This window comes from Tenrec ecaudatus, chromosome 13 (genome assembly GCF_050624435.1).
Source record: "Tenrec ecaudatus isolate mTenEca1 chromosome 13, mTenEca1.hap1, whole genome shotgun sequence".
Classification (NCBI taxonomy): domain Eukaryota; kingdom Metazoa; phylum Chordata; class Mammalia; order Afrosoricida; family Tenrecidae; genus Tenrec; species Tenrec ecaudatus.
In genome coordinates this window covers 11,290,366-11,306,752 of record NC_134542.1, presented here as the reverse complement: position 1 = coordinate 11,306,752, position 16,387 = coordinate 11,290,366, and the positions used below count along the sequence as shown (strand labels likewise).

At 47.2% G+C, this 16,387-nt stretch overlaps 1 protein-coding gene across 1 annotated transcript in view; it reads right to left on the bottom strand.

Annotated features, from left to right (window-relative positions):
• Positions 1–16,387, bottom strand: part of COL4A4 (collagen type IV alpha 4 chain) — a 131,141-nt gene that overhangs the window by 50,789 nt on the left and 63,965 nt on the right. Inside the window, exons 23-33 of the mRNA XM_075530204.1 lie at positions 15,372–15,478; positions 12,702–12,885; positions 11,473–11,541; positions 10,729–10,836; positions 10,005–10,223; positions 7,900–8,061; positions 5,573–5,743; positions 4,884–5,027; positions 3,123–3,230; positions 2,126–2,307; positions 531–594 (exon numbers count right to left, since the gene is read on the bottom strand). Coding sequence (XP_075386319.1) covers positions 531–594; positions 2,126–2,307; positions 3,123–3,230; positions 4,884–5,027; positions 5,573–5,743; positions 7,900–8,061; positions 10,005–10,223; positions 10,729–10,836; positions 11,473–11,541; positions 12,702–12,885; positions 15,372–15,478 — 1,518 coding nt within the window. The remainder of the gene's footprint in view (positions 1–530; positions 595–2,125; positions 2,308–3,122; positions 3,231–4,883; positions 5,028–5,572; positions 5,744–7,899; positions 8,062–10,004; positions 10,224–10,728; positions 10,837–11,472; positions 11,542–12,701; positions 12,886–15,371; positions 15,479–16,387) is intronic.

Genomic DNA, 16,387 nt, shown 5'->3' with positions numbered 1-16,387 from the left:
CTTATGTTAAAAATAAGCTGCTTGTCAAGTACATGTAGTCCGGGAATGTTGTAAGTGAAGTAGACATCTAGTGGGAACTCAGGGGCCTCTGTAATGGCTTCTCTACAGTGACCTTTGTAAGTGGGATGCTAACAGCTGCACCCGTGGAGCTATTCGAAGAGATACTGACACCTGGGGGTCATGGGACTTCCAAGCCAAGGTGGCCATGATACGCCGATGGCCCACCTTGCCTCAGAGTCATCTGTCATTTGGGGGAGTCTGTCTGTGGTCACTATGTGAACTGCAGCCAGGCCGCCCACTGAAGAAGAAGACCTGATGTGCTCTGCTGATAGACGTTTCCAATCTGACATCCTTCAATCTGAATGAGAAGTGTGGACATGTTGAGTCTTGGTCCAGCAGAATCTAAGAAGAACCTCCTGGGGGTTGAACTTTGTTTCATCTACTTTGCTTTGAATGTCACATACAATGGTGTCAACACGACACGGAGGACTGTGCTCTTGACAGACGGCTGCTAGATTTCCAAAGCATACCTTTCAGTCCTTTCATGCCGTCCATCCCTGGAAGTCCAGTGGGGCCTGGAGAACCTGGAGAACCCTGAGAAGTTAATGAAACCGAGTGAGACGAGATTGGGTTTCATATATAATTGGCACATGCATGGCAACGTTCAGGAATCATTTTCTGCAACCAATTTAGTTTTCATGATTTTCAATGGTAAAGGAAATTTGAAATGCCATGCAAGCATACGACCGCAAAGATAAACACCTTCAGAAGAAGATGCTGATGATAACAGGTGTTCTCGACAATTGATTGCAAAAGAGTAGTTGCATGGCCTAACTTGAATGTTAAGCTTTGACTGGACAAGCAGATACCAACTAAACTATTATTAGAAGTCACATGATACCAACATTTAAAAAATCCATTTTAATCCACAAAATGGGCATCAAATTATATGGTGCACTTTCCAGAAGCATAATTTTGGCCACTATGTTTATTGTCCCTCCTAGTTTCTCAAGGGGTCGTTTTTAACTCACAAAATTTAGAATTGGCCTGAGTCATTTTCTAGAACAGCCTGGCATTCCTGGAACCAGTAGTCATAAGGCAAATCGCTACTGAGTTGTTTAAACAAGGCTGAGGAGTAGTGCACGAACTATGTAAAAGTTCGATCCTCTTTATCAGGGGAACCAAGTATGAACATTAGTCAAGAAAGTTCAGCTGAATTATGACCTTCCAGGTGTTTCCATTTTCACCTTGTCCTACTGTGTATGTCCTAAAATCAGTAAAAAGGCCATGGTAGACACCGGTAAATGTCTACCACTTGCCATGGGATCTGAGCGGAGGGTCGGCTTAAACTAGAAAGGCCCTCAGTGAGATGGACTGACACATTGGCTGCAACAACAGGCCCAAACACGGTAACTGTGATGGCCCCCAACGGGCCAGTGTTTCTCCATCATGTTGTGCAGAGGGTTGTGACAAGTGGGAACCAACGTGACACCATTTAGCAATATGAGATTAGGAGAACAGAGTGGTTTTTTTTAAATCATTTTATTGGGGGCTCATACAACGCTGATCACTTAGCATCCATCCATCCATGGTGTCAAGCACATTTGTACATTTCTTGCCATCATCATTCTCAAAGCCTTTTCTTTCTACTTGAACCCTTGGTATTAGCGCCTCATTTTTCCTACTCCTTCTCCCTCTCTCCCTCCTCTTGGGCCCTTGATAATTTATAAATTATTATTATTTGTTCATGTCTTACACTGTCCAATGTCTCTCTTCACCCACTTTTCTGTTGTCCATCCCCCAGGGAAGGGGTTATATATGGATCATTATGATCGGTTCTCCCTTTCTCCCCCACCTTTCCCTTACCCTCCTGGTATCACTGCTCTCATTATTGGTCCTGAGGGGATCATCTGTCCTGGATTCCCTGTGTTTCCAGCTCTTATCTGTATCAGTGTACATCCTCCGGTCTAGCCGGATTTGTAAGGCAGAATTGGAATCATGATAGTGGGGGGGGGGAAGCATTAAAGAACTAGAGGAAAGTTGTATGTTTCATTGGTGCTATACTACACCCTGACTGGCTCATAAGAACAGAAAATTTTATTATTTCCTCTTCCAGAGCACTTACCTGGTCACCAGGAAATCCTGGGAAACCAACGATCCCTATAGGGCCAGGTAAGCCTGGAGGTCCTGGGGGCCCAGGAAGACCTGGTTGGCCTTTTCTACCAGGCTCCCCGCTGTGGAATCCAGGGGGCCCGGGTCTTCCCGGTTCTCCTCTTTGTCCTTGCATCCCTGGGTCTCCTTTATCACCTGATGGAGTTGGAAGTGTTATAAACCTCTTTACAGAAATCCAGGGTCAGAGTGAGGCTGAGCAGTTTGGTCTTCTTTTCAGGTGAACCCAATGGTATGGGGAGTCTTATTTCCTGCCCCGAGTTGCACTGTCCACACACCTACTCGGGACCATGACAGCCGGTCGTGTGGGTGCATGGGGTCCTTGGGTCCAACACTCTCACTTTCCAAATGTGCAAACGTGCACCCAGGGAAATTTCGCCCCGTGTTCCCCAACAGCTCCTTAAAGAGAGTGGCAGGACAAAATCCCAGGTCTCGTGCAGATGAAGTGTGAGCGTTAAGAGAATACAAATGTGGTTGCCAAAGTCCTTCCTCCTTTGTGTCTCTGAGGATAGGCAGCCTGGGATCTGGACCAGTGATCGTGTTATAATGACAGACTCCAGCTTGTCCCAGAGCTGCTGACTGAGAATGTGCCTCTCAACCTGTGTCCCAGTGACCCTTCTGCACGCGATGGTTTCAGACGTGTTGGGAGAAATGAGTGGAAAGTCAGTGGGCTACTGATTGTTGCTTTCGCTACCAACTCCCAGACACAGAGGGGGTACCGAGTCTCCTCCAGAATATCCAAATCGATAAACAGATGCAACCTTGAGCTAAGCTTGAACATGGAAATGTTCAAATGTACCACCAGGTTCATCAGTGTATATTTTCATATCTTAAAAATGGCCTTTCCAAATCTCGGTTGTGACTGGGAAAAAATCACCAAATCCACGGGCTTGCTTGGATTTTCCGCTAAGAACCCAGCTTATTTGTTCGGGTCGAACGTCCCGAGTGACTACCTGTTTCTCCTGGGACTCCATCACCTCCAGCAGGTCCAGGTTCTCCCGTTGCTCCTTTTCTCGAAACCAGCTCCATCTCGCCTGCGTCCCCCAGAGGTCCTCTCTCTCCTTTGGGTGTTAGATGTTCGCGAGCAAAACAAACAGATGCACACAGGAGTCTTCTGCTGAAATATTCCACTTCCAGTTCATAAACCCACCCCCTTTGCTTTCCTGAGCTGCAACGAGGTTTGCATACTGCACAGTATCAGCCTCATCGACTGATCCCCTAAAGAAGGGTTGTCCCCGCAATCCAACCAGCACCCAGCCACTGCTTGTGAGATCCAGCCAAGCAGTATCAATGTCACCCGTGAGTTAAGACAGGCTGGAAAAGCTCTGGGTCTTCCAAATGTTTCTTGACCCTGTGAGATTCAAATGGCTCATCTCATATTTTGCAGTCCTTTATTTTCCACTACATAGGTCCCTAAGGTCAGCGAGAAAGAGGCAGGTCCTCAATACGATGGATGCAACAATGGGTTCCGGTGTAACAACCATTGTGAGGACAGAGCAGGACGGTTCTGTTGTCCTTAGAACCATTACGGGTCAGAACCAACTCAACAGCCCCTAACGACAGCAGCAGCCAACCCCTATCACTTTCCTTTCATTACAAAATTACAGAACAGAAACTGTCCTACGTGATGCGAAGGGTCCGTGCTCAACTAACCTACACGTAGGCCGTTGAACCCCACCTAGCCGCACTTCAAACAGAAAAACGTGTGAACAGCTGCCACAAAGATGCCAGCCCCTGAAGCCCTATGGGCTGGTTCTACTCCACAGCAATAGTTCTTTTGGGTTTTGTTTTTTGGAAAACAAGACAACAACACTTAACTTCCTCAGCTTAGTTCATGACCCAGTGACTTCCGTAATGGTAGAATGGTTACATAAAACAAAATGTATTTAGACTTGAATTTCCCAAGCACTGTCTAGGCATAAAAGCTTGCTGGAATGGACTTGTACCAGGCTGCAAGAGCCAATTCTACAATTTTGTGAACCAGTTGTTGAACCATGGGCAACTATAAGTCATCACCGAACTTCACCTAATTCTTTCGTGTTCTTTTATTTTTAAGTTGGGATAGTGGTTTTGTGTGTTTCTGGGTATGCAAATGATGTACACTCCAACCCAACTACTAGCTGAAAGGTTGACCGTTCGAACACACTCAGCCACATGGCAGAAGAAAGACGTAGCAATTAGTTTCTATAAAGATCACAACCAGGAAAATCCTCTGGAACAGTTCTACGCAATCACACATGGTAGGACCTTGAATCGGCAGTGACTCAATGGCAGCGGGCTCTAGTCTGATTAATGACACAGGAGCATAGTGGTGTAATAATATAGCAACCCATTCCTAGTCTAAGTTAGTAAAGAATGTCTCTTTGGGTTTTTTATTCTACACAAATAATTTACTGACAAATAACACAAATAATTGAAAAGTAGTATCAATTGATAAGAAAAATCAGTTGTGAACATTTTTTCTATTACTAGAGTAGTTGATACACTGTGGTTTAGTATACAGGTTTGAAAATAGGGAAAGTAAAAGGCATTTGTTTAACATTCTGAAAGAAATGACACTGAAGCAAAAGGAATCCAAGCTACAGGAGCATTCCTTTTTTATGTATCATATATATGTTCATATATCATATAATATATATTCATATATTGATAGGTTTGGATGAAACACCCCAAACAAACAAATCGCACAACATTGTTTTGTGCGCTTGGCTTACCTTTGGCCCCTCTCGCCCCCTGATCTCCCGGAAGACCAGGCCAGCCCTTCTCTCCTCGTTCTCCCTTTCTGCCAGGCCATCCCTCTGGGCCAGGCCTTCCTCTCTCTCCTGGAAAACCTGAGACACCAGGCAGACCCCGGGGTCCTGAGAAATGACCAGAAAGATGTTTAGGAAAGACTCGATCTGTCCTCCTCGTAATCCACTGAGAGATGCAAACCCCTGCCTAACTGAGTTTATAGTGAAGACCGGCAGCATGACCCAGGTGGCTGATTAGTAGCTCCACCTTCCCACTCAGGCCTTTTCAGTGTTCCTCCCCAGAGACCAGAAGTGCAGGCTCTCGGGGTTCAGAAGACCCGATTCCATATGCTTTCCGGGAATCAAAGCAGAGGTACATTAGCTTTGACCCTAGAACTTCACTGACTCCAGCCACCAGTCCTTTTGAGCAGAAGTGTTTATGGGCTCCGTCCACCTTAATATCCTCACCCTTTATTCCATTCACCTCCACCAAAGCTTTCCAGAAATCACAATACAGAGGATCGGAGAAAGGGGGCCAATTTCAACAAGGCTGTAACAGCCAAGTCAGGCTAGTGGAGCGGTAAATCCCATCAGGATGGTCATAGATCAGACTCCGATGGCAGGAGATGTCAAGGTTATAAAGTGGGAGGAGAAAATGCAGATGCACTACCCACCCTGGGGGCCCGGAAGGCCAGGTAGACCATCAACCCCAATAGGGCCTGGGATCCCCGGCAGTCCTGGGAGCCCGCCAGCCCCCTGATGTCCTGGGGTTCCAGGAAGACCCTTCATTCCAGCTGGTCCAGGAAAACCTTCATCCCCTCGCGGTCCCTTCCAGCCTGGGGCACCTGAGAAAAATGACAGTGATGACCATGTATGAAGATGGAAAACCAGTTACATTCACAGGCAGGAACCACATGTGCAGGGTATGGTCTACGCGCAAAAAATAGGATGTGTCGGTTGATAACAATAGCCGCTTTGTGTCAGGCTAGGTAAGCGGTTGTCAGGGAGCTGATTCAGACTCCCGGTGAGGCCACCTGTAGAGAGTGACACAGCGACAGAGAGTTTTCAAGGCTTGCAAGGACTCTTTGGTAGCCGAAGACCAACCTGTCAGTTAGTAGTCAGTCCAGCACTTGACCAACCGTGCCACTTGGGAATTCTCAGGGACACCCGGGAACTGAAGTCCCTTAGTGGAAGGCTGTACTTTTCTGGCTGTCAGAGAAAGAAGGCTACTGAAGCTACATTGATGAAGAGAGATGGAGTTTCTGTTTGGGGTGACATATGCTTTTGGAAGTGGATAGCACAATATGATAGGATGGAATGAGTTATTGGATTTCCATTATATACATATTTATCTACCACCATAAAAGAAATTTTAAGTGGAGGTGATTCACTTGCACAAATATTTTCCAGCAGTTTTTATTTCTATTAGAACATGGATAGGGATAAGGAACAAACACGCTATATGCATTGCACTTGTAGGGGCAAACATAAAACAAGCTCATAGGGGAAAATGGCTTTCCAGGTGCTTGCTGGAGCTCTGGAAGACTATTCACGGGACAAAGGAACTTAGAAATCAGCGCAGTGCCATCGAGTACTTCTGTTGATGGAAAGGAGAAGGGAGAGGCGGGCTTTGTCCCCATCTTGTGTCAGTCCTGTGGGGGTGCATGTTCCTGGGTCAAGTCAAAACGATCAGATTTGGGGAATCCCCTCTGATCATAGTGGAGGGATGACAGTAGCCTTGCCATCACGCAGAGAGCATCACAGAGTGGGATATGGCCGATGTGGTTGGGTTACAATGTAACACCCTGTCATTTGAACTCCCTTTCGACCCATTTTAAGATAGTTTCAGTTTTTCATATTTTCTGCTTTCTCTTTGATGGAGAGTTTTATGTTTTGGCTAGTCACTGTTGTTGGGTTTACTTATTGGCTGTGTGTGAATTTTGTATTGTTTCGTATGATATTCTGTGCATGAAATTCAGGATCGGTAAGTCTATAGAGACAGTAACTGGATGGGGGCACGGCAGGGGAGGGTGGGGAAGAATGGGGAGCTAACAACAATGAGTCTGAGAAGAAAATGTTCTGGAATTGATTGTGGTGATTGCATAAATCTTCATATGACTGAATGATTAAATCGTACAAAGCGCATGCCAATAAAACGACGTACTTAAAAAAAGAGTGAGCAGATATCAAAGGCAGAGATTGGCAGTGTGCAAGGGGAAGTGTAGGCCAAATTGGAAATAGCCTGTGTTGAGAGGCATGTCATGGGGCTTCTCTAATCCTGGCTCCTGTCCCACTGGAGCTGCTAAGAGACCACCCACCAGCCCGTCTGAAGCCTGGAGTGGTCTGTGTGTGGTGTGTGCCGCCGGAAACTGTGCCACCTTGTTTCTAATGCCAGCAGCCTCATCCATGGTGGTCTTCCATGTCTCGGTCAAACTTTCAGAGCAAAACAGACCAGAAAGAGAAGCCTGGTGACCTGCGTCTGAAAAAGAGCCGGTGAAAGCCCATGGGACCACAGCACACGACTGCTCACCCAAGTGCTGGAAGACGAGCCCGTGGGTCGGAAGGCACTGAAAATACACAGAGGCCACAGTGGACTTGAGCGTAGCAATGATGGTGAAGATGGCGCAGGCCTGGACAGCCCTTTTGTTCTGTCGTCCAGGGGCCACCACGATGCAGAGTTCACTCAACAGCGCTTGACATCTCCCCCAGACAAAAGTAGATTTTATGTGTGTGAGTGGCTATAAAGCAGGGGTCGCCTGGCCTAGCCCCTCTTCATCCCCACCATGGGCCATGAAGGGTGGCATGAATGGAACTAAGGGGACTTAGAGAGCTGATGTAAACTCGCACAAATCTGCTGCGGTGCCTCAGTGACAAGTCCTTTGTCTCTGACCCGGGAGCCTGGTGTCTGCAAGGGTCCACAGAACAGCAGCAGATCGGCTTGAGTTTGCAAGAAGAGCTAAATCCGAGCCCCGTCACAGTTCTGACAGCTGCTGGCACCTACCTGGCATTCCTGGGGTCCCAGGGAGTCCTGGCTGGCCCGGTATCCCGGGAGCTCCTCGGTCACAGGAATGAGCAGCTGGGCCTGGGATGCCTGGTGGTCCAGCACCTCCCTCCCTGCCTTTAGGGCCCATGAGACCTGGAATTCCCGGGCTGCCAGGAGGCCCTGAAATGATACGACACATTTGTGACCTTTGGGACACAAAATTCTAGAGATGGCCCGCAGTAATTGCTTGCAGAGGCCGATAACAATGGGGTGGGGGTGAGGCGGAAACATTCTGATCCTGGCTCCCGGGAGAGGAAAGTCCACATGGATGTCCTTATTGTCAGCTGCAGTGAGCTCTGAATGAATGAAGGACCACCCCTTGCTGAGTGAGGTCTTTGATAAACTTAGTGGGCAACAAATCAAAGTACTCATGATTCTTCCTGGCTTCTCTCAGCAATCTCCTGCACTGACAACCTGGCGAGCTCTCACTTCAAGGGACATGGATTGGAAAGACAAGGACATCCAAAGATATCTTAACCATCATGTCACACCTTAACCTGGAAATGGATTTCTTTCCCAGCTCTTCACTGTATTTTGGCTGTGTGCAGTTAACGACTGGTCATCATGGTGTACACTCAGAATGTTGAATGAGCTCATTGAATTGTTTTCTATCTTGGTGTGATCTTCACAAATGCGGTTTCAGTTGCAAAATGACGATGTACTCTTTGTCCCCAAACCCGAACACTCTATTGTCCAGTTCATTTGCCTTGTATGGCTCCTACAGGACCAAGCAGAACTGCTCCGTAGGGTTTCCAAGGCTGTAGATCTTTATGGAAGCAGTCTGACTCATCTTTCTCCTGAGGAGCTCCTGGTGGGTTCGAACCACTGACCTGGGGTTAGCAAACCAATGCTCAACCACACCACCAGGACTTCCTTTTCTCTACATAGACTCACTGCCATCAAGTCACTGCCGGCTCATAGTGACCCTATAGGACAGGGTAGAGCTGAGTCTCTGAGACTGTGCCTGTTAATGGGAGTAGAAAGTCCCGTCTTTCTCCTAAGGAGCAGCTAGCTGATGGTTTTGTACTACTGACCTTGTGGATTGTAGCCCAACATGTAACCACTGCACGACCAGAGCATCTCTTCTCTCTATATAGTGCACCCAAAACCAAAGGAATAATATATGTGTCTATACAGGAGGTGACTTCAAAATGGAATTTTAAAATAATGGAATTCTTCCACATACTTTCTGAAGCCCCCTCGCGTCTGTGTTTTCCCCTCTTAACCTTGATTCCCAACAATCCTCGAAGGTGGACTGTAATATTACAAGGTCGTCTTCATGTCTCTGGCCATCATCCCTTCCACGAGAGTGCATTGTCACCAGCACGATGACTGTGTTATAATGATTTCCATGGCTTCTGTTTGCATTTCCATTCACTGCTCCTTTGTGTGTGTGTATTTTGACTGAAAAGCTCATCTCCTTGAGGACAAGGATGATGGCTTGCCCCGTGGGCTAGTAGATGCCGAATAAATACTGCCCATGCATTGTCTGACAAGAACCACACTATTTGTCAGCGTCTGCTCCGAGGCTCCATCGCTGCTTGTTCAAAGTGCAGACTTTGGGCCTGTCCCAGAATTGACAAATCAGAATTCCAGAGACTAAGGCCCACACCACAGAGATTTCAAGGCCTTCCTCCCACCCCCACCCAGGATGAACTTTAAGTACACTAGAACCAGAAAAGTGGCCTAGTATGTGCAGTGTTGAGCTACTGACAGCAAGATCAGCAGTTGAAACCCACCAACCACTTCTTGGAAGAAACATGAGTCTGTTTGCTCCCATATAGATTTACAGCCTGGGAAACCCCTTTAAGGGTTAACAGTAGTTGGAATTGACTGGACGGTGTGCAGGGCCTGTGGGACCGGACTGAGCTGAGTGAGTCCCAATGAGTCGTCCTCGATTTGAATACAACCCTTAAAAGTCAAAGGCAACCCATGAGATGCAGAGAGGCTTGGATGAAAATGGAACATTCTAGATTTAACACAAGGCAGCCTAACCATTCTTCATTGGCTTCCCCAGGATATGGCCAGGTCCATGGACCACACAGACAGCATGGGTCTCCTACCTGCAGCCCCTGGCAGTCCTGGGTCACCTCGGGGCCCTTTCACTCCTGGAACTCCTGCAGGACCACTCTTTCCCGGAGGTCCTGGGGGCCCATAAGCAGGGTCACCTGGGATGCCTTTCTGACCATTCACACCAGGGGAGCTGGGGAGGCCTGGGGGCCCAGGTGGGGAAGACCCCTTGTCCCCTTCAAAGCCGGGGTCTCCCATCTCGCCACGAAAACCTATTCAATAACAACAGCGAAATGTCAATTGTTAAAAATCCAAATACAGAGGCAGTACAAAGAGAGGACTGCCACTTGCAGTGGGGGGTGAGAGGGGGAAGGACACATTTTTAGAAACACTAAAACTCTGAGTTTCTTAGTAAGTAATATCATTGCCCCCACTGACAGGAAAGTAAACTATCCTTCCTATCTCCTGTAAGTCAATAAAGCTGCTCTAATTGCTTTCATTCGCTGGCGAACATTCTGTCTGACGTGGGCCGTTTCTATAGTGTAGGAAAGCAACTGTGGCCTCTGATCAGGCTTCAAGGTAGAAAGAAAGCCCAATAGCTGATGAAATGATCACAACTAAGGTACGGAAGCACGGCGAAGGGCCCCGTGTCCCTAGGAAGACCATTTCCCCATCACCCCGGGCTCCCTGGCCATCTCCCGAGGAAGGCTGCTGGTTTTAGAGGGAGTTCAAAGCTCCTGCGTCCTTGCACCAGAGCAGGAAAAACACCACCCTTACCAGGTGGGCCTGGTATCTTGGATGTTCCTGGTTTGCCACGTCGGCCCTTTGGTCCATCAAAACACTTCGGTCCAGGAGTGCCCTGGATACCCGGGAATCCCATGGGACCTAAACAATATCAACAACAAAACAGAGCCTCAAGACAACGCAGACCAAAGGAGAGCAAGCTGGCAAATCGCAGGGTGGAGGGAGGTCCAGTGGACAACCTAGTAGAAACAGATGGAGTTCTCCTGAGTTGCTGTCCAGTCAGCTCCGGCTCCCAGTGGCGCCTTAGGTAAGCCCCCAAACCCACACCCATGGCCACCCAGCCGGCTGTGACTCAGAGCCGCCCTACAGAGGGTTACTGAGGCTTTGCCAATCGTTAGCGAGTAGTCAGTCCCCTCTTATTCCTCCCAACCATCCACCTTGAAGGCAGCGGCCCAGGGCTTCACCCACAGACCTACCAGGGCTCCTGTCCACACGTGGTACACAGAGAAAGAAAGAAAGAGACATCGTTTCAAGACTCAAATGACAGATCTTTGAGCAGATAGGCGAACAGGGCCAAGTAAAATTTGAGATTTGAAAAACTCATCCAGAGGATGAGAGAATGCAACTGTGAGTTGACACACATGTTTTCCCATACTCCCTCAAAGCCTTCTAAGAATTCTGAAAACCTCCCAGCCAATCGTCTGAAAGTTTGCTGTCATCTCCGTGTGCCTTCTCCCAGAGGAGATGTGAATGGCAGGGGCTTCTCATGGATCATACCTGGAGGTCCATCGAGACCTGGAGGGCCTGGCCTCCCTGGGTAGGTCATGTTACATAAAATTATATCACCTGGAATGAAAAAAAAAGTGGCATTCAGGTAATTGATAGGTAACACAATTACAATAATTTGGCTCCAAACCTTTTTCCAGCAATGTGTGGAAATCAAATGCCAGAATCGTAAAGGTATCGTTCGATTAGAGAAGCTGTCCTGAAATCCAAACCTCCCCACTCCAAGCTTTGATCCATCATGAAACACAGCAGCAAACACTCAGCCCTGGGTTCCGAAATCTAAGTCCTTGTTTGAACTCGGGAAATTGTACTAATGAGGAAAGTGGTCTAACCCCCCACAAATCTAAACCCACTATTACAGTCAACTCTCATTCATAGGGTTGCTGTACATAAATTGTAAGTCTTATAGCAGACACCTGCCCATCTTTCTCCCAATGAGTGGCTGTGGGTTTGACCGCCAACCTAGTGGTTAGCAGTCTAATGCTTGTCTTCCATCTCTGTCTTATGATCTCGGGGTAGGAGAAGCTGTGGTGCACGTAGGCTAGACTCTAGAAGAGTTTGCTCTTTGGCCTCTTCTTTTTCTTTTGCTCCAGACAGGAACCAATGATTGTATCTGAGATGATCACGTGAAAACATTTAAGACCCCAGACTATTCACAAACTAGGATAGAGAACATCAACTTCATGAACCATATTATGCCTGTTAGCCAAGTTGTCCCATGAGACTATGGTCCCGAGTCTTCAATCCAGAAAACCAACCCCACAAGGGGTTTCATTCCGTCTAAGAAGTGTCTGTAGCCTTGCACGTATGTGCTTTGTTATATACATGAAAACAGAAGCAGTGCACACATAGTTGTACGTGTGACATTTGACTAAAGATAACATACTCATACATACATATATGTATATATACATGCCTATGAACCACATACATGTGTTTTTGGTGGTGGTTGTGAAAACTTTTAAGAAGCTGGGAAGAATGTGTACCTAAGATTCTGACTCACAGAGACCCTATAGGACAGAGTAGACTGCCCAGCGGGCTATGAGACTGTAACTCTTTCCAAGAACAGCCAGTCTCCTCTCTCTCCAGCAGAGTTGCTGATGGTTTCAAACTGCTGACCTTGTGGTTAACAGCCCAACATGAAACCCACTACATGACCAGGGTTGACTGTAGCTTCCTGAATTTCACTTGTATTTCTGTCACACAAACATTCACATTACCTCTCTGACCCTTCAGACCATCAAAGCCTCTCATGCCAGGGTGGCCAGGAGCTCCTGGTCTTCCTCTCTCTCCCGGCGGACCAGGAAATCCCAGGCCTGGACGTCCCCTGGCTCCTTCTCTGCCCGGAGGTCCCCGTGGTCCAGGAAACCCTGGACTACCAGGGATTGCATCTTCATGATCCCCCTGGAAATGTGTAATTTGTGAATCAATTGTCAACCTTAGAAAGTCCATGAACTCAATGTCAACAACTCCAATAGACAGTGAACTCATGAGGATGCCATGTGTATCAGAGTTGAGCCGCTGTCCCTACGGTTTTAGATGGTTAGTTTTTCCAGAAATGGATCACCAGACCTTTTTTCCAAGGTGCTTCTGGGTGGGGTCAAACTTCCCATCTTTCAGTTAGTAACTTGGCATGTTAATCATCTGTACCACCCAGAACTCTAGTTTATTGCTGGTAATTACGACTTAGAATGATTAACTTCATTAAAATAATAATCTATAAATTATCAAGGGCTCATGAGGGAGCGGGGAGCGGGGAAGGAGAGGAAAAAAGGGGACCTGATGCAAAGGGCTTAAGTGGAGAGCAAATGCTTTGAAAATGATTAGGGCAAAGAATGTACAGATGTGTTTTATACAATTGATGTATATATATGTATGGATTGTGATAAGAGTTGTATGAGCCCCTAATAAAATGTTTTTTAAAAAAAGAATGTACCTACGATGGGGCTTCCAAAAGTGCATGGAAAAATTCCATGATCTTTTATTGCCTTTTCCCACAAACTTTCTGAAGACTCCTAGTCTACCCATAACCCACTGCCAGTGAGCCAGTTCTGACTCGTAGCGGCTCTACAGGACAGAGCAGAACTGCACCATAGCGAGTATGGTGCTATAAATCTTCAGGGAAGCAGACTACTCCATCATACTTCCATAGAGTGGCTGGTAGGTTTGAACTGCTGACCTTTGGATTAGCAGCCCAGTGCTTAACCAACTGTACCACCAGGGCTCCTTTTAAAGCATCCATTTATATGTCATTCCAGTTTTTCTTCCACTCTTTTGAATATGCCCAAACGAGAATACAACATTGTATGTAGAGCCACTAAAACCAAATCTCTCTTATCAAAGATGATAAACATAGAAATCAGGAAATCCAGGGAGGTGGTAGACTTACAAATTGATCCATACTTCTAGATTTGGAATTCTTTTCCTGCCTTCTTCTCAGAAGGCACACAGATTCCATCACAGCACTGAGTCTGTAGGGAACAAGCTAGCAAGCACTCTGCCCTCCTGCTTGGGAACTTGACCTTGGGTTTACAATCTAGCTCAGTCCCGCCAGGAATCTGAACTTAGCCAGATTCCGGTTGCTATGTTTGCTTCAGCTCCCCAAACAAGCAAGTCAAAACCAGCTTGCCTTTGAATCGATTCCAACTGATGGTGGCCCCATGTGTGTCAGAGTGGGGTCAGAGTATACCTCTGTTCCTTAAAATTGTATGGCCGTGACCTTTTGGAAGTAAGCACCAGACTTTTCTCCCAAGATATTTCTGATGTCTTCAAGCCATCATTTGGTCAATAGCTGAACACATAACCATTTTTGCCACCCAGCATCTGGTCTGGGAAAATTACAAAAACCTAGTTTGGCCAGGGTTAAGAACCCTGGTAGCAGAGTGGTCACACATCGGGCTGCTACCTGAGAGGTCAGCAGCTCAAACCATCAGCTTCTCCTTGGGAGAAAGATAAGGCTTTCTGCTTTTGTAAGGATTTACAGTCCCGTGAGTTGCTATGGGGTCAGAACCAACCCCACAGCAGTGGGGATACATAAAAGCAGTAAACAGTTGGAAGTTTGATCCAACCAAAGGCGATTAACATGCTGGTTTATATAGAAAAACATCCAACCCAGCTCTGTGACCCTGTAAGCATCATGCGTTCCAAAGTGCCTCACACGTGCAAAAATGAGAAAGAAAGAAAGAAAGAAAGAAAAGAAAAAGACAGTCCCAAATACTGGGTCGTGTCTTGACTCCTTCCTTCATTCCCTTTCTTACCTGCACAACTGGGCACTGGTGACTCTGATGGGTAGACGTTGCACTGTTAACCACAGGTCAGTGGTGTAAACCTACCAGCCTCTTCGTGGGAGAAAGATAAGCTTGTATCCCCTTGGAAGCCCCATCGAGAGACACTACAAGTTAGAATCAACTTGATGGCAGTGGATCTGGTTATGGTTTAACCTACATGTAGTTTCCACCCCAACCATGATGAAAAGGTAAGGATATACGATTTATCAATGGCACTTCCCATGAGCAAAGTGGTGTTGCATTAGCTGGGCCTCTCTGCCTTGCTATAGCTGCTCATGGGTTTCTTCCCTGGGGAAAGAACCGACCTGGATCCTCAGCACCTGGGTCCCATGCTTCACTTGGCAGGGCCAGCTGGGCCATAGTTTGACATCATGGGGGGCTTTTCAGAAAGAATGGCCCCAGAAGAGAAGAAGCAACATGACAGTGAGACAGTCTGGGGACCAAGCCACCACTCTGGGCTTTAGACCATCTCCAAGGACACCACGTCTTTGAGCCTCATCCTCCTAATGACCCAGGGAACTGAAAGTGGATGCTCTGATTACAGCATCTTAACCCTTGGTCAATGGTGAAGAACTGCTGTGTGGCCATAGAAGACATACATACCGGGGGTCCTGGGTCTCCCCTTCCTCCTGCATGTCCATCCTGACCATCTTGTCCCTGTTGCCCTGGGAATCCCGGGGGTCCAGGAGGACCTCTTTCTCCTTTGTGCCCTGGGGATAGAGGCCAGAAGATACCCCAGCCCCATCAGCAAGGGGTGATGGAGGGAAAGGACTAGAAAAAAAGAGTGACCTTGATTCTGTGTACATCATCAGCATTTCCACTGAAAGCTTGGTGGCCCAAGCTCACACAAAGACAACCACGAAAAAGTTAAAGAGAAGGATGACAATTGCCAAACTCCTTAAACTACTTTATTTGGGAAGTGCTCCTTTTCCCATTGCAATCAGATTTGGTTTTGCTTTCCTAGCTGGACTTGACAATGAGTCTTTCCTTTCCTCTCTGGCCGTAAGAATTTAGAGCTCCTGGGGCCATGTACCTTGCAGTCCAGACAAAGCCAGCCAACCAGCCAATTGTGCAATGAAACATGGAAGATGCTGAAACAGCTTGCTGATGGACTGATGCCATATGAGGCTCTGGACCCAGTTGTTCCCAGGGCCAACTTTGTGTCTAGCCTTCCAAATTTGGTTTAGGTGAGTCAACAAGTCCACACAGCTTTGCCCCTCTCTTTCTCTTAAACTCCTTCAAGGTGGACTTCTGTCCCTTACAAACCAGAGCGTTCCTGGCGAATACTGTATATTAAAATACATCTGGCGCATAGCCACGCCCCCCATCCAGGGGGAAGAACAGCAGAAACCAGAGGGGAAGGGAGACAGCGTGCGGTGTGAGATTTGAAAATAATAACAAGGCCACGAGCGTTTTGGGGGAGAGAGAAGAGGGGGGAAAAGAGGAGCTGATCCCAAGGGCTCAATGGAAAGCAAATGTAAAAGCAAAGAACACTGGCAATATTTGTACAAATATTGTCAAATATAATCATACAAGGATTAACAAGAGTGGTAAGAATCCCCAATAATGCAGCCGGCAAACACCAGGCAGGTCCAAGGAGGCCAGGCGTCGCGCTCAAG